Raw genomic sequence first — 18,822 nt, forward strand, 5'->3', positions numbered from 1 at the left:
TTCCCAGGAGGGGTAAAAGAGGGTCCTCCATAGCCACATCCCATGCGCACTTCCCTGGCTGCATTCACCTGCTGGAGGCATCCTGACTTGAGCTGTCTTTTGCCAACTACCCTGTCACTATAACTCTCCCCTTCCCCCATCATACCTAGTTTAAAGCCCTCCTTACCAGGTTGGCCAACCTGTTGGCAAAGACCCGCGTGCCCTGCCTCGTGAGGTGGATCCCATCTCTCGCCATCAGTTGTCGATCTTCAAACAGGGTCCCATGGTCGTAGAAACCAAAACCCTGTTGCCAACACCAGCGGCGCAGCCAGTCGTTAACCTGGAAAGTCCGTCTCCTCCTCCTCTCATCCATCCCCCTCACTGGCAGGATTGAGGAGAAGATGACCTGGGCTCCCAGACCCTTGACCACCATCCCCAGAGCTCTGAAATCCTGCTTGATGGTCTCCAGTTTGCCCTTTTGCATGACTAGTTTGGAGCAGATTAATCCCACTTACTGTGTGGAGTCTTTCCATATGCGGAAGGACATAGTGAGAGGGAAGAATTTGGAGTTAGTTAAAAACGCCAGCATTGCATCAAACAGGGAGTATTATGGAAAGTGAAGAAGAAATACATTAAGAAAATGGGCTTGAAGTGCACTCACCTGGAACACATACACTGTGTTTGTGGGTCTCAGTATAAAATGCTTTCTTATTAATGAGGATTAGTGTGGCCAGAACATTTCAGCTTATGGCCCAGCCACTAAGGAAGTACAGGTATCGAAATCCCTGCTACAAATTTCTGCCTGTAGGTATTTAGAAGATTACTGAGAGAATTACCCCTAAAAATTTAGGTCAAGTGTTCAGTACGTGAATTAATTACCTGACCAAGATACTAGTGCCAGGATAATCGGCAAAATAAAGTGTATTACAGCTGTCACACCACCAATTTAAAGCCCCTGATTTAAGTTCTCCAGGGAGTCTGAGCCTTGTTTTGTTGCTTCTTCAGTTACTTAAAGGATAAAGAGACAAAAATGTCAATTTCCTTCTTTTTATTAAATTGCGTAGTTTTCCTAGATATGAATCAGTGTTTAAAATATGGATAGCTTTCCTGGATTTCTGATAGTTCTGTCTTTGCAGTTTGATTTTCTAAATTCTTCTGCTTTGCTTCCATGGCAGTTACATGTCACACTGATCCCTGAGTTTCCACGCATCTCCTTTTTTTTCCCCTCCCAAAACACCTTTTCAGCCTAAGGCTTACTGACATTGATCCTCATGTTATAAAAAATGGAAGCCCTAGAGACACCCATATTGGGTTGTTTTTTAGACTACACCCAAGTTGCAATTCTCTCCTCTGACTCTCTCCTCCTTGCACTGTACTTTGCATCTACCTGTTACTGAGATTTTGAACGTTTAGGGCAGTGTCCCTGGACAACATTTTCCAAAGTGCCTATAGGTGATTGAAAAGCCAAAATCCCATCAGAAATGAATTAGGCATCTGAAGGGGATGGAAGTGCCCCAAAATGCAGTAGATAATATAATTAACATAAGTGCCTCACAATTGGGTACTTAGCAACTAATGATGCTCACCTATTTGACCATTTTTGTCAGTCTTCATGGTGGATGAATCTGCAAGGGATTCAGGCACCAAATCAGGGCCCATGAATCAGTCTTTCTTCTTCTTGTGGGGGAACAGTGGGAGGGTAGCTTATTGGCATATTGGGCATAATCTAAAGCAAGGACACAGCATCATCAGTCAGAATTTTATGACAACTCTACACATCATTGCCTTGTGAAAATGATTTGAAGAGCTGAACTGCATGGTTCAGATTTAGAAGAGACCTAGTCATCTTGTAGATGTTCTTCCCCTCTTGCTACAGAGAGAATCTAATTTTCACTCCACAGTTCAATATACAGGGTTACCTCCTGCCAGTGAGCTTATTTGCTTCCTTATGCTCTTATATAGTATATACAGATGTACACAGAAGTAAACACAAAGATATGCTCGTGGTTCAAGAAGTCCTGAAACCAAAGAATCCTCGAGTTGGAAGATAATGCAAGAGGAATTTCAATATCTGTTTGGTTGTTGTTTTAACACCCTTAGCTCTTTTATTCACCATTTGTGACACAGGATGTGGGACTAAATAGACCTTTGATCTGATTCAGTGTGGCCATTTGTAAAGAAGAAACAAAGTTTTGGAGGGAAGTCTGCTTTTCACCCCTTAGAAAGGTCAGGATTGACCTCCCTTGAGTTTTCCCTCCCTACTGAAGGTCCTTAGTAGTACATTACAGTACTCCGACTTTTTATCAAATGGCTGGTAGATATCCAATATAAGTTCCCCTCCCTTCCCCCCAAGAAGTGTGTAGTTAAATAATTCTGAAGGGAAATGCACTCTAAACAGTCTGAACAAAAATCCTTTCTCTTCTGGATAGTTCATTTTAATTCTCTGGTCTCTCTGGATACAGTTTAAACTGTTTTAACATTATCAGTGTCTTCATAGATTGAATCTGAATTTTTAATGTAAAAAAAAAAAGAAGAAAAAAACCTTAAAAACCCTTTTTGAGCTTTCTTCAAGAAGGAATTAGGATTTGTTTTGTTTTTCTCATTACAAGTTCACTTTAAAAGTTGCTCTGTTACTTTACAGAAGATGGAATTTACATTGATATGATGGCGATTACTAAAATCACTTACCATCTTATCTGGTTTGCTTTAAATTCCTTACTGCCATCCTTTTTCTAATAATCCTTCCACTTTTTAGTATGTGCTCTAAGTACTAAAAATGCAGCCATTTTCATTACAGATATTGTAAGCACACTAGCTAAAATTCTCTTAGCAGTCAGACTTTTCTGTACGCATTCACACTTTCTGAGTATTCTTTCAATTGCTGTGCATTAATAACAACTTTTAAAAGGATTTTCCTGCTCTCATTTGTCCGGTCTTATAGTCTTTCTTTCATTTGCCAGTGACTAATTCAAAAATAGAAGCTTACTATATGTGCAATTTTTAGGTCACCATTAAGCTCTTTGTGAAAGAGATTGAGTCATACAATGTGTTTTTACAGTGCTGCCCAGATCTCAGTTGGTGTCATAGAGTGCCACTATAATACAAATAAAAACATTAATCATTCATGTCATTATTCCCCACTATTACTTTCTACCTTGATGTATTTGTAAAAAAATTAAATACAATATAAATGCCACAATCCATCCAGTCCCTTTTGATTAGCTCATTTAGTCAGCATGTTGTTTGCTTGCTTCTCTACTGAAAATTAGTCCAGTAAAGCTCAGCTGGGTACCTCTATTCTTCCTTAGTTATCCACCCATTTTCTGTCTCATGTACACATGTTCTCAAAAGCATTTCTATCCAGGATGCTGCTGCAGTGGCAGAGAATAGAGATGAAAGACTCCATTTCTGTTTTGCCTTGCATTCTTATAATCCGTCCCCCTTTGTAGCAACCTGTAGTGTTTCAGATAGCTTCTTCCTTTGCATTTCATCTTCTTTGAATTTCTTTGTTCCTTCCATTGTCTGTAGCCTTCACTCCACCTAAAGCCAATAGGAAACTTGGTATTGATTTAAGCACGGCCAGAATTTCAATGGAAGCCCTTGCCCTGTTATTTGGGGGGGGGGGGGGGAGGGTTGTGTAGGTCATTAAATATGCATAGTGCTTTACAGCAAAATAAAAGCACTGCCTCCTAAGAGATTTCAGTCTAAGACCCCATTTCAACAACTCATCCCCCTTACCTGGATTCTGCAGGATCTCCTGGACAATGAACCAAGGTTCAAAGCAAAGAGGCACGTGCCTGAATCACAGGGAAGCCTGTGCTCATTCTTAAGGTGCCTTGCTGAGTAGGGGTGGCGGTAAGGGCCTGATGCTTCATATAACTGAACTCTAAATATTGTATAGAAATAAATGATAAGGGATAAGAATAAGGCATTGGAGCCAGGAAGGAAAGATAAAGACTTCACCCAAGATTTTTTTCAATTGGCTGTGCACGCATATCATGTGACCTACATGTCTAAAACCGTTCAGGATGCTTATAAATGAATGAATAGGCCTTGCAAATATGAATATGAATAATCCTATGCAAATATGACTGGTTGAAGTGCTTACTCCCTTCAGTAGGCACTACTCATGTTAGAGCTTCATGTGGAATCACTGACTTTGTCCCAAATGGTGTAGTTCATGATGATGGCAGAGACTTTATGGCAGCAGCAACAGGGGGGAGTTTGGGACAGGGATAGAGCATTTGGGAAGGAAAGATGGAGACACACAGCAAGAGGGAGCAAAAATACAGGAGTAAGATGAGAATGGAGGCAGTAAAGGAAGAGAGAAGGGGATGAGTCATGGTGTGCAGGGGAACAAAAGGTATGGCAAGAAATGGAGAAGTAAATGTTCCCACATAAGATGTGTGAGACAAGAGTTTTTGCTCAGACTGCCAAAAGATACTATGGCTGTTCAGGCCTCCTCTTTCTTTCACCTCCCTGTTCCTTTTCCTCAGCAGAAGAAACCATATTATGCTAGAAACAAATACGGCCCTCGTGGTCTTCTAGGAACATCCTAAGCTACGATATGCCTGGGTAATTTCTACTTAGAGAGAGTCCCTTCACTTAAAGGGACCTGCCAGAGTTCAGTCACATTTATGATGTTTCTTCAGCTCAGGGTTCCCTCAGGGAATCTTTTGGGATAAGCTTACATAAATAGTTGTTCCTACTCCTGCTATTTTTAAATCTGACAACTGCAAAAAGGTTCGTCAAACCATAAATAACAATGATCAAGAAGAACAGCTAATGAAATGCAGTACATTGGGGACAGCATATAATCTAGTCAAGCTGATGAAGAAAGTAATATTCACTTAATCTTTCTTTGAGTTGGTGGGTTGCTTTTTTTTTTTCTCAGCACAAGGTCCATAGAGTCTTTTATATAAGGTGGTGGCATTAAAAGAGCAGGTGCTGTACATTTGTACCTGCCCTACTGTATCATGCTGGCCTGATGTCAGGTTCCTGCTTGTTGAGAAATGACATGGAGGTGAAGTGGTCTTGTTGAGTCCAAGTGATTTATCACATGGCACTGTGCCAGCACTTGCTGTTACACCAAGCTGTCAGTTTCTTTGTTGTAAATTAAACCACGTTTCACAACCTGAAAGATTTTCGAAGCTTATTTTGTAGATGGATTTTCTATCAATCCCTTGCAGGGCAAACTGGGCTCTATTTAATCAGAGTACATTATTTTATTTCAGAGTATGACAAGGAGTGTTCTTCAATTTCTAGAAATGTTAATTATTGGTATACATACCTCAGACAAGTAGCTCTGCAAGTTTCAGTACAAATCCTGAAAACGGGGAGTTTTCAGTATCCCCATAGTACTCCTTTCACTCTTCCTCATTGGATTTCTTAGTTGAAAAAAGAAAACAGGAAAACAACATCTGCTGACACTGAGATTGGATCTCTTTACAAAATGTGGGATTATCATTTGTGTTGCGGGACAAGTATTTTTGGTTATGTCCTTCATTTATGAGAGAGAAGCATAGAGCACTGTTAGTTACTCAGCCTCTTAATAACCCACACAAGCACATTTACTAGTACCACTCTGAGTTGGACTGGAAAAGGGAGAGGAACAGGGAGAGCAAGATATACAGAGGTAGATTTTTTATTTCATCTAAGTATTGTTAAGCGTGTAATCTATATCTGAATAGGTAGATAAATGTAATATTATGTACTTACAACTCCCTTTTCCTAGAGCCATTTAAAAAAAAATCCCAGTTGAAAGGGACATTAACAGTTTTTTGCTGGAGAAGTACAGATGACCGGTTGGTGTTCAGAAGGCGAATAGGATGGCCACAGCAATCCAGCCAAGAGAGCCCTGGGATCTGGCACACTGTCATCAACCCAGACACACTTCCTCCTGGTCTCAGGCACTGTAGGTCTAATCAAAGAGAAATGTAAAAATAATGTAATATAATTTAGGGACAGGACGCTTGGGCTTGTTTCTCGTTCTTTCTAGCGTTCAGGTAAGTGACACAAGATAGGTAGAACAGGAAAAACCTCCTCCTAGTAATCCTTGTAATGGCTCTCTGCAGTGCTGAAACCCCTATATCAGGAGGGGAACAGAAAAGGTTTTTTGTTTTTGTTTTTTTTTTCCTTTTACAAACCAAATCTGCCAGTTCCTTTTGGTAGATGGGGCATTCTGCATAGCTATCAAGATGTTTGTCTCAATTACACAAATGCATAATGGCTTTTACTTACATACCCAGCTGATGACCAGCAGTTTATTTTACTTTAGGCCTCGTACCTTGCATTATCTGCACTCTTCTCCAGGGTAATATTTTCAACTTTTATTGTTCCCTCCTCCGTCAGTCAATGGTAGTCACATCTGTTTCTCCCTCTCTAGCATGTGTACTGGGTAACAGAGAAGGGCTGTAGGCTTTCAGCTGTAAATCTGTGAAAGGCAAATATTTTTCTGAAAGTAAACAGTACCATAACCAAAAGGCTGGGGTTTTGGCCCAGTTTAATTTAAAAATTATGCTTCTTTCATTACTCTGCCATATCTCTACCATTTCGTTTGTTGATGTCACATGTTGCTAGCCTACGTGCAATTTTAGCCTTGGACTTAGTGCTAAGGTCTGTTCAGTACATCACCAAATGCCTTTCAGGACTGTTGCCAGAAATATTCTTTTTTTCTACTGAGAACTGACCTGTAGACTTTAATTCATTCACTTACAGCATCTAGCCTTGACTACTGTAATTTCTTGATTTGCTGGGCTTGGAGCCAAATCGATTGGCAGACTCCAACTTATCCAGAACTCAGCAGCTAAGCTTCTGACCCAAGCCACACCAGCTCTATATCCTCCCCGTGCTGGGAATCTATATCTGAAAAGCATGTTACACATTTACTGTAACAGTTTCCTTTATACTGTAATTTTATGAGTGGAATTCATCTTTTCCCCTACACGTCAACTGTCTCACTCTTACAGAGTTTTTCTGAGCTAAATTGCCAGATAGTCTACTCTTGCACTTGCAGTAATTTAATGCAAAGCCCTTTTCATCCTGTATCCCTAACTGGTAGAATTTGGAGCAAAATTTTGTATGAGATCTGATTATTTTATGAAGACCTCTGTTTTTACTTTATCACATTAAGTTTTAGTTTCTATTTTGTTTCTTTTTTGTTGTAAGGCATTATAAAACATTTGGTTGCTAATATTCTTTGTTACTGCATAAAAGAAATTAAAAATCTTCATTTATGCATGGCAGCTGATAACCTAATAAAGAAAGGAAAAAATGACTGCTTCTTGTCTCCTGAAACCTAGGAAGAATTTCAACCTTTGCTGAATCATGTAGTTAAAATAGCCTATTTGATGAATGTAACGGAGGCTAAAAGTGCTTTCTTGCTACCTGTTAATCTGCAAATAAGTCTGTACTTTGGTTCCCATTTATTTCTTTTCTTCTCTAGTAGTATCTTTTGCAAATATCCTGTATCAAATGTTCTCTTGCCCTGAAGATATTCTGGTTTTCCCTTTAATCCAATCTTTTATGCAACTCCTGTGGGCACCATTTAAGGGATTTTTGTTGTTGTTGTTCCTAGTTTGTCTGGTTGTTTTTACATTTACACCTGACAACAATACCCTAGTCTGGCAACATGGTTTATGGCAACAAAAACTGAGGTTTAAGCTTCTAATATGCTTACACCTGTAATAAAGTATATTGCAGTTACGCTGCAGTTGTTAAACATTAGCTGACAGTTGCATATCACTCTAGGTTTAGTTTTGGGGCTTTTTTTTTGGTTAGTTATGACTCAGTGGAAAAACAATAAGAAAATAATCATTTATCTGAAATATTCCACATAAACTACCAGCTGCAGAATAAGTTGTTAGGAAAGATGCAATCAGTTACACCCTCTGAATTATATTGACATAGACCTTTCAAGAACTATGTGGTTTTTTAAAACCTAATTTAGCAAGGAAGCAGCTTTGCATATGGTCAATGAAAATTTGATATAGCATAGTACTTACCAGCAGATGTTTGTCAATGAATATTTCATGTTACTTAATAATACTACTTACCAGTCACAGTTGACAACACAGTGCATCCTAGAGCTCGAGGTGCCTTAGAGGGATAGGTATGACCTATTATTTCATTTTGGAAATTTCCTTTTGGAGGTCAGGAAATAGTCTGAAAGTCACGATCAGCAACTAGACAGGGAACAACTGTTTCACTCAAATTCTGCAGAGATCAGACCAAAATTTGTGTCCTCTCTTTGGCCAAATCTTACCCAGACCTGGAGGAAAAAAAGTAAACTGTGGAGTTTCCCAGTTGATATAAACTTTCATGGCTTCCCCTCAGGGATGAATCTATCATCATTATGGGCTGTGTGCTGTTGGATCACTTACCCGTACAAATTTGATCCTGATCAGGGGTGGATACACTACGTCCTGTCTACTAATTAGCCAGAGTATTGGAGTTTATGTCAGCTTTAGTCTTTTACATTGGCTGTGGGAGAACTGATGAATCTTGATGCAACATGAATTAACCTGTGAACAAATTTGAACTGACAGAATGGGTTTGTATTGGATTGGCACCTCGTAACACATGAATGCAGGGTTTTGGTGCAATACAAGGAGATACAAAAACACTTTCCTGTACCGCCAAATCATGGTCTTGACTGTTTTTTAGTTCTAATGTAATACTTGGAGACATTTTAGTTTGGGTGTTACCTAGCTGGTGTTTGTAACACTTCATAACCTAAAATGTTGTGTATATATAAATTGCTGTATATAAGTTAACACTTTCTTTGAATGCGGACTAGTCAGACATTAGTTTTTGACATGTGCAGAAAATTTGCTCCTTAAGGCCCCAAGAGATCCATGCTCAGAGTCCTCATTTAGATGAGTAATGTCAGGAGGACTTTTGTCACATTGAGGACTGAGCTCAGCCCAGCATATGACTTTTCTTTCACCACCCTCCAACCCTCCAGCCCCAGTGAAACAAACTGAACACAGTTGGCACTAATACATGAGAGAATCAAAAGGGAAACTTGATGCAACTGTAGATGTAAAGAACTTTCTAAGTGACAGGTATTGTTAATAGTAATATCAGTTATGGTGGGTATTTAATATTTTCTCCTACTCTTCCCTTTTCTGTTATCCTTTGCTGTCTACTGGAAAACATTTCTTAAAACTGCTTGATTTTTAGCATCTAGTACTCACAGTATCCTACCTTCTTTAGTTTTTTAAAAACCTCAGAGTCAGGTAACTGAAGGAGATCCTTTTTGTACTCTTCACTCTGTCTACCACAGTTATGCAAGAAAACTCTTTGACATCTTCCTATCTTGTGTTTCCACTGAGGAGAGTTTCTGAAATGACCAGATAATGACTTCTGATAAATTTTAGCACCTGTTCACAGAATGGAAATTAAACATTTTAAAGTTCAAATATTTTTTTCAAAATTCAGATGATCTTATTAATACCCATTAGTGGAAAATGGCAAACCAGCTCTTCTTCATATCTTTGTGAATCTTTTCTACTTGAATTTCCACTTCTAAACTAAAAATAGATTGTTAATTAAGTAAGATTTTCTGAGCACCTGGGTCACCAACACAATGATAGTAATTAAATTCTAGCCTCAGTTTCTATACACATAATAACAGAGTGCTTTTGCATTTTCGTTCTTTTCAAATTAATTGAATAAATATATACAGGATAATTTAATCCTTGATATATCCGCCCTTCACTACAAGCAAATGTTAATATGTGGAAATCACATCTATTAAAATCTGAATGGGTCAGGAACGGATCAGATCATCCCAGTAGTTTTGAGAGAACTTTTTTTAGATTAAACAACTTTTAAGGTTCAATTTAAAAATAAGATATTTATTTGTATGGTTTTAGAAATTAAGTAACCAGCCCTGATGGTTGGAAAGACAGTCGTCCATAAGTGATTCAAAATGTCATAGCCTTCCTGAATCTGAAAGCAGCTTGGAACAGTGGTAGAAAGAGGGAAAAAAAAGAAATGTGCTCTTATTCAACTGAGTGAGGTTAACTTTCAGATCAAGAGATGGAAGATATAGAACTGACTTACTAGTCATCTAGACCATTTTAGGGGAGATAGGTTGTTATAAATAATAAGATCCTCCACATCTGTGACTAGCAGGGAGAAGGAGAGCAATCATCAAGCGACTCACCAGATGCTGCACAATGACAGTTCTGCCACCTCGTCCTCAGGGAAGGAGGGGGGAAGGAATCGCTGCAAGCTGCAGAATGTTTTTCCAGCCCAGGAATCTGAAGGGATCAAAACCCAAGAACCTTGTCTTGGTTTGTCATAAACTCAAAGCTTTTTTTCAGCTTGAATTCATAGGTTGGCATAGCTGCTCACTCAGGAGCACAGTCCAGGCCATTTGTAGAAAATTTGGATATCTTGGCGGTCTTGCACTTACCTGTTCAGTGATCAAGACTGCTTACATCCTGACCAAATCATTTTTCAGCAGGTCTGTGTTGTGAAAGGATAACATTGCTTGTAACTGTTGTGAAGAGAAATAAATGAGGGCTGGGAGAAAATGTTCTGATTTAGGATAAATAGGTAACTAAAAATTTAAGGAGCTCAGTTGTCCTAGTTTAATAACAAGATCTGGCTTCAGAATTAATTCATCAGAGTTGAATGAGGGAAGCCCATTTCACATCTCTCCTTCATCCTATACACACTAAAATGCAAGTGTTCATATACATAAACATACATAGGCCAGGGACACAAGACAGACTGACCTACCGCAGGTGAGTCTGAGAGAAGCAGCAACAGCAGTTACATGATGCAGCATTTAAATATGGTTTAGCCCTTCCTGTCTGCTAGCAAATTCACATTATCAGATACCTACCCTTCAAAGCAGAGCTTGCTTGTCCTCCATACTTTCATTTGTACAGCCCTCTCATTTATACGCAGCTGCAACCAAGGAACGAACATCAGGTTTATGCCTTGAGTATCATCTCTCTAGTCACATGCTTATAGCCACACACAGAGGTACCTGGGCACATAAAGTTGTAGTAAACATCACTGGGAAGCCGGTGCATGCATGTTCCTTGGTACATAGTTATACGCTGTGTAGACTAAAGTTGTGGAGACAGACTTGAAGGGAGACATCTCCAACATTGATAAAATGTAAGTACAAAAGACACATCATTGGATGGATATTGATGATGTTGTTTCAGTAATGACATCATCCATAGACTCCTAGTGTCTTTGCTTTGCTTCTCTATAGTGATCACAACATAAATTGCTTGTCTTGTTTGACTTCCTTGTTCACCAAAGTTGAGCAGATTGTGGCCGTTTTCAACGCTTCTACCAGACAAAAAGCTTGGGACCATTTCTCGAAAGCCCAGCGAAAGAACATAGACATTTGGCGAAAGCATTCTGAGGTTGGTGATTTTATTATTATTTTCTACCCATCATCTCACAGCTGGATTGACACAGAACGAGTGTGATTGTAGCTGGACCTAGTGCATTCAGCAATATTTATGGCTACAGTTTTAGCTGTTAATCAACTAGCCATTTTAAAATCTCATCTGCCGTATGAATTGCTCCCATTGCTCTCATTACAATAATAGTCATTAAATAACACTAAGATAGAGAGCAATGTGTTTTTATTTTCCATGCAAGAATTGGGCAAACATTGGAGGAATACGTTTACTATCTAAGATAATGAACTGAAGTGATGAAATTAGTTACAATATTTTAAACTAAGGATAGAATTAAGTCTTTCAAATATGAAAAATAAGTTTTTAGGAGTCATCATGATCTGGTTTTAAAAGTAGCATTCTGTAGCACAGATTTTTTTTCTGGTTGTACCATTATATGGTCATTATAAGATGACTTTGCTTGAAAATAAAATAGATATTTCTTTCATAAAATAACAAGTTAAGCATATTCAGTCCAGAATTATGATGTACTCCTTCCCACTTGTTTTATGTTCTTCTTTAGAAAGCAGATCAATCACTTATATGGATTCTAAGTATATTGCTTACAAACAAAACAGTATAAATGTAATCATAACACAACATAAAATTGGCAATGTGGGTTCATGCATGTGTGATTGTCATAAGCATGAGCAGAGGAAATGGGTTTCTACTTCTCCTTGCTGTGAGTGTCAGCAAAGGAAGTGATAGTCCCCATCTTGTGTTTTGGTCATCCAGCTTTCGTTTTTAATTCAGTATTTACGCTATGAGCCTGTATTTTAAAAAGTAAGTACCACTGTCTTTGTTTTCTTTCTTTCTTCTTCCTTTTTTTTTTTTTAACATGGGCAATTTACATACACCTGGCTTACCTTCAGGTAGTACAGTATGTTGATTGTTAGTATCATAGACCTCTAAATGATTTTTCTCTGTCTCAGAATAAAAACTTTAGAAGGTAAGGTGCACTTATTTAATTATTTTGTAGTACACTTGTAAAATAAGTGTTGTACACTTAGTTTGAGAAAAACTGAAGTGCTGTGATATAAACCATTTGGATAACATTTTAAGTGCCCATTAACTAACGCTAAATTACAGTTGAATACCAATGGCACTAAATGTAACATCCACATGAATACCAAATGAATTCTTTATTATCAGTGCTATTATGGTGAATACCAAATGACTTCACAATAATGGGACACTTAAAATGTTAGCATAATTTATTGATACAAACTGTACTTTGCATTTTGTTCACAAATATTTCAAATAAGTAGTGGATAAAGTCTTTGTTTAATTGAAAGTTGGGAAGTTGGGGGTTGCTATTTGTCTTATTTTTTAGAGAGGTATGAAAATGTGACTTGCTAGTAGTTTGTTTCAATTATATTAAGACCATTCCTTCTTAAGCTAACTTTTTGTGAAGGAATGTGGGGTATCACTCATTTGCTTGCTTCTAAATCTTTAGGATTATATGTCCCAGGGATATGTGGGAAATGGGGGAAATGAGTATGAGTTGAACTTTCTGGAAACATCATTAATTCAATACTTGCTCTTTCAAACATTATTGCTTTTTGTTTTTCTATGAAAAGGACACTAAGAGCAATACATAAATATATGAAGCATCTAGCTGAATATTTCAGAAATGCCTGTTTTCCAGATGTGAAATATGATGGATAGGTACCAAACAGCATCTTTGATTTAAATCATATTGTCTAACCATGGCATTATCTCCTAATTTGTTTAATTACCCAGTCACCTTCCCTTCCCACTTTAGAAAAGCTTTATAGAAAACAGAACGCAAAGCAAGCCCTCATACAGTCATTCCCCATGAAAGATTATTAGCTTTGCTGATAATGTAGAAATTGATGCATCAAAGACATTTATCTGCTAAAAAGAGAATAAATGTAAGTGGATGTCTGCTCATGTATGCAGCCTGCATTTCCTGGGAAAAAGTGCAGGTGGCCTTTTACAATAAGAAATTAAGAAGCGGTTTGCTGATTTCTTCCAGAGATGCCTCTTATTGCTTGAGACGGTAGTTGACAATTTACCATTTCAATCACTTTTTTTTAATTTGAAATTATTCTTGTGTGAAACGCCCACTAATTAGCCTCCTTGCCTTTGCTGTGATAAATGGATACATACATATTTATTAGAGTATTTGAGATCTGATGAACCAAGGGTACAGCTCAAGAGAAACGCCTTCCCTTTTTTCCCACAGTCCCTCTCTGACAGTTTATTGTGAATTGCATGGAGCAAGAGTTGGACTCTTCAAACCATTTCCCCCTTCCATGCACCTCTTCCTTGTTTCAAAGATTGCAAACCACCTCTTTGGGAATTAGGCTCTTTGTCGACAGAAAAATTAGCTGTCTGCAGACTCAAAAGGCCTACACTAATCACACTGCAGCATCCCCGTGTTACACCTGACAGGATTATTAGGACAAAATAGAATTCTCTCAGTCTTCTCAATGCTGCCATTAAAAAGCCAGCCATTACACCAGCATCAGCCTTTTCTATCAAGAACAAAGACTGTCTAGACTCCCACAAAGCCCACATGCCTGCTGATCATTTACCTAGTTACATATGTACAGGCTTCCTACTTGTCTGCCCTTGTGGTGCTCTCTCAGAGACTGGGCTGTTAGCCCTGATATTTGTTTCAGATCACGATGCAGAAATTTTCCGGACAATGTTATTGAGCTGAGTCTTTTAAATCTGAGGAAATCTGAGAATAGGAACAGCCCGTGAGATTCTTTTTGCCTAACATTAGGCACCTAAAATACAGAGTGCTCCATCTGAGCTAGTTGCTCTAGGCTCCCTTTACAGTCAGCAGAGAGAAGTAGGCACTTTTAGGGCATAGTTAATCTGACTTAATTTGGATTTCTACCTTGTGTAATGTGAATCATCTTAAAGTGCCCGTTTCTTTACGTTTCTACAAAAGGTGTGTAGGGGAACTAGTTTTAGTGGAGACACCTACATTTGGCCAGATTGAATCCTGCCCCAAATGATGGAGAGAAGCTGGAATTTTTTATACCTTAAGCAGATTGACAATCTCTTTATCAATCAATCAATCAGATTTATACGCAATTTTAAGCATTATCCCTACTGTTATGGTGTTCTTCTATGTTTAGAATGAAAAATCATTTGACATGGAGACTCACTTTCTCTCTTGTTTTCCCTGAGTGTTGCTTTTGATAAAGTCAATTCTTTCACATGAAGAATTCTGTTTCCTTCAATTTGAACCCCGTTCAAACTATGAGTGTTGCATTGACCTTGCCCAGCACTACTGTTATTATGAACCGATTTATATACAGATATGTATGATTACAATGATATATGATCTATAATTAAAAATCAGAGAAGTTTTAAAAACAGTTACTAAAAATAAAGCAATTACTTTATGGAAATCAATACTGACAAAAGGTCATCTTGGGTTTTAGGAGCTCCGAAATGCTCACAGTGAACAGCTCATGGGAATCCGCCGGGAAGAAGAGATGGAAATGTCTGATGATGACAGTGGCGACAACCCCACTAAAAAGCTGAGAGTTGATGATTCAGGTAAAGCAAAAATCCCTCTACAGCGTCCTCAAAGATGTGTAACAACTGTTGTGTTTAAAAAAAAAAAAAAAAAAGCAAACAAAAGCTTATATATGAGAGGAGTGAGATATTAACAGAAGATGATTATATAAACCTAACCTATTTTAAATCTTCATAAACTAGTTATTTGAATGATGCAAGCTGTGTCTAGGAGGTTTCTCTCACCTGCTAAGATGTATAATGATGAGAACTGTCCAGTTCTGCCCATAGCTGGACTCATTATGTGTTTTTTTTAACGCTGTCTCTGCTATCTTACATAATAGTATTTCATTCCATGGTTGTAACAATGTCCTATTATGAGACTGGTTCTCTTTTGGTCAGTATTCTCTAAGCCTTACCTTTCTGTTCTGCAAATATTTTATAATGTATAACCTCACTAAGAAATATGTGCTACCATTTTAACTGTGTGTTTTGTGGAATTAACTTTTAAGGATATATATTTCACAGTATAGCTCTGCATACTGTGTTAATTTTACATTCATTAGATGGCTGTCATGAAAGAAAGAACAAAGTTGCTTGTTATATCTGGAAAGAAAAGCAACTTTTTCAGTCTTCTACAAATATTCTGCTATCCAGCCAGGAGGCACACTCCAGGAGGTGGCTCACAAGCCGCCTGAATTACCGATTGGTAACATGATCTGGATCCTTTGCTTGATTTCTTAACATTGGTTAATAAATTTGTGGGTAGCTAACAAAAGTTTACCTGTTTAGATACTTATCTCCAGAAGGAAAGCCTACAGCAGCTAAAGCCAAAGCATGAGTGAGAACTGCCAGTCACCAGTGAGCTTTATATACAGTAAAGATGGAAAAGGTGATATGGACAGAAACTGAGAGTTGATGATGAGGACAGTTTTGATTTAGGCATACCACCACCGTATTAGGAAACAACCAAATTTCATCCATACTGAATACATTCAGGTACTTGTATGCTCGCACAAAAGTGTAGTAGATTTATGCCCACACGGAGAGTGCTCTTTGACTCCTCCTGTGACAAGATGCTGTGTGAGGTTGAATGATTCTAGAAGCAAAGACCAAAGGAAAGAACATCATTCCAGCAAGAAATTTTTAGTAGGGCATTCCTTCTGAGGGGAGAATTAATGTTTTTCCTGAAAGTAAAATGCAACAATAAAACCTGTAAAGGGCAGTTTTAATTTTTGCTTGGCTAAATGGGTGGGATTGAATTTTCTAGACATCATTAGCTGAATGCTTGGAACTAAGACAGGGGGTATCTGCAGGCAAAGCATTCCTAGCAGTCACAGACTTTTATGCATGTTAATCATTTTGCCTTGGTTATGCCCAGTCTTATGGAGAGAAGTCATTAGAATTAACGATAGGAAGGTAGAGCCAGAAATACCCACAGCCTGCACTCCAGAAAAGGAGTAATGATGTTTTGAAAAGTCATATTTACCAGTTCAGCTAGGTTTAACAAATGCACACTTAAGGCTGAGATGTGTAGATCATTCATTTTGCCTCAGATTAGTAACATTACAAATAGGAAAATGTATTTGGTTTTCTTCCCTAAAAAGGGGACATTTCTGTCAGATGTTCTGGTATCTGAGATTTCTACAGCATTGTATCCCAACTTACTTCAGTAGTTGCATTGTTGTACGTATTAGTATGGGCACTTGAGTTCCCTCAGTGTTAACAGTACCAAACCCAATACTGTGTAGCACACTAAGTCAAAATTTAGTAGTATGAATCCACTTGAGTACTTGTCCAAATTCATCGTCCTCTTGATCTCAGTCAAGTTAACTCAGCCTGCTGCATAGGCAGAGTCACCCAGTTATAAAATTATTTTTTATTATTTTTGTTTTCCAACATTATGCTCTTGACTAAACCGTGTGGATTTGATTCTTCTGTCATTGACAGTAGAGGGAACTTAGAGATGTTTCAGTTAAACCAAAGGAGTTATTGGGTATAAAACATAGGTAAGTGAAAAGAAAATGAGTGAGTGGCATTTATTTTTTTATTTTAGGAACAGAAGAGTGATTCTTCCTTTCTTGTTTTAACATTTTTTTAATTCTTATTTCTGTTGGGCTTATTTTCTTTTCCCCTTTGTTTTTATGTCATTCCTGAACCATCTCTTTATCCCACTAGATTGGTTCATACTGAAACAAAGAGGGCAGACTCCAGCCCCATCATTTCAAAACACAATGAAACACACCTAAGTCCAAAGGCTGTGCCAGGACCTTGGTGTCTGAGAGATAATCCAGAGTTGCTGGACTTCAGTTTTCAGAGCAACGTTATAGTGAGCTGAGGCCCTTGTCCACAGTGAATGTGGGGCATTTGGGTTAGATGATGAAAAAGCTGTTAGCAAGAAAGGTTTGCATTTTGTCTTCAGTCATGAAGGAGTCTGTTGCATACTAGAAATCTACTAATAGTTGTTTGTTTGGGAAGATTAAGGCTTGTTACTTGTGGCTATACAGAACAGCCCAAGAGGGACTCATTGCAAAGTGTGTCACTCCATTCTAGACTCAAATGTTCTTCCTTCATCTGCCAATTGCTCTTCTCTGAGTTGTTTATAAACCTAATATACTCATATCAGCAGAGCTGGCATGATAATTGGGAATTTCAGCCTCCTGGGCCTGTCCTCCATCTCCTAGACCTGCCTTTAACCTCTGGTCAATGTTGCAGTGCTGGGGTACTGCCTTCTGGGCAAAGACCTTCCGCTCCTCCAGGTGTTTTGCAGACAGGTCATTCTCCTGTTGTGTGCAAGCTGAATATTCATGGAAAAGAAAGACATTGCTACATGCTTCTTCTGTTGGAGGGCAACTTTGAATTGCTGCCAGGACCCCTTGAACACCCCATGGGGGAAACCAATAAATGGTCTGAACTAGCATGCATGACTAGTCTGTAGGAATTCGTCCTGGTTTCACAGACTGGAGGTCATTTGTGTGATGAGGAAAGCTGGCAAAAGGCTAGACTGAGACAGAATGAATATGACCTGTGGGCACAGCTATTCCTTTAGAATGATGGGTTTTTTGAAAACTCAGGCTTTAAACAGTGATTTTTCTGCATTGTGGATTTTGGAGTTTGAAAGGGACAAGAGGATTGCTGAAGTAAAGCCATAAAAAAATTGCTAAGAAAAAATAATAATGATGACTGGCAACTCAGTTAATACATTTGAAAGTCAAGGTGCAGCTACTGAAGCATTAGCTCAGGGGAAAAAATGACATTCTGCACTGGAGTCTAGAGAATATAGGAAAATCTTAGAGCGATCAGGATTTATGGATGCTTCATCTCCCACCTGCTGGCACTGGGAGTGAGGATCTGCAAGTAAAAGTCTCCAAAGTAATTTTAAGAATTAGTGAAGTGAAGCTGCATGTTGTAGGAATGAGTCGAAGTTTGGTTTATGCCTAGAAGGCACCTGTAATTTCACTTTAAGAGGAGGTAGGTTAATCTCTTTCTTTTGCAGTTCTTGGCAATGTGCCATTAATTCTAGTGACTCCAACTTCAGTGAGAGACTGTGGTCGGCACTGCATAAAAGAAAGAAATACACAGTGCTCGCTGGGGGGACACTGGGAGGATGGTCGTGAGATTAATATGCTTTTGACTGGGATCTCAGAGCTCTGAACGAAATTCCAGCTCTGCTACAAACCTCTCACCTGGACTAATCAATGAATTTGTGTTGCCTCAGATCTCTGCTATCAAATGGGGGTAACAGCACTTCCTTTTATTCACCCACTGAATGTCTTGTCCATGTAGATGGTAAGGGCCTTGGTACAGGGCTTTCTCTAGCTGAGCATATAAACAGTATCCTGCTCATTGAGCCCCTGGGGCATTTGAGCACCATTGTAATACCAGCGATGGAGTAATTTAATAACAC

General features: G+C 38.5%; 1 protein-coding gene across 9 annotated transcripts in view; it reads left to right on the plus strand.

Moving 5' to 3' along the window:
- The window catches only part of ENOX1 (ecto-NOX disulfide-thiol exchanger 1), a 367,098-nt gene that overhangs the window by 287,625 nt on the left and 60,651 nt on the right, over window positions 1-18,822 (plus strand). For all 9 annotated transcript variants that reach the window (XM_067292384.1, XM_067292410.1, XM_067292413.1 and 6 more), the window contains 2 exons: window positions 11,269-11,375; window positions 14,840-14,957. In XM_067292384.1, the coding sequence (XP_067148485.1) occupies window positions 11,269-11,375; window positions 14,840-14,957 (225 nt within the window). The remainder of the gene's footprint in view (window positions 1-11,268; window positions 11,376-14,839; window positions 14,958-18,822) is intronic.

This window comes from Apteryx mantelli, chromosome 1, assembly GCF_036417845.1.
Source record: "Apteryx mantelli isolate bAptMan1 chromosome 1, bAptMan1.hap1, whole genome shotgun sequence".
NCBI lineage: Eukaryota > Metazoa > Chordata > Aves > Apterygiformes > Apterygidae > Apteryx > Apteryx mantelli.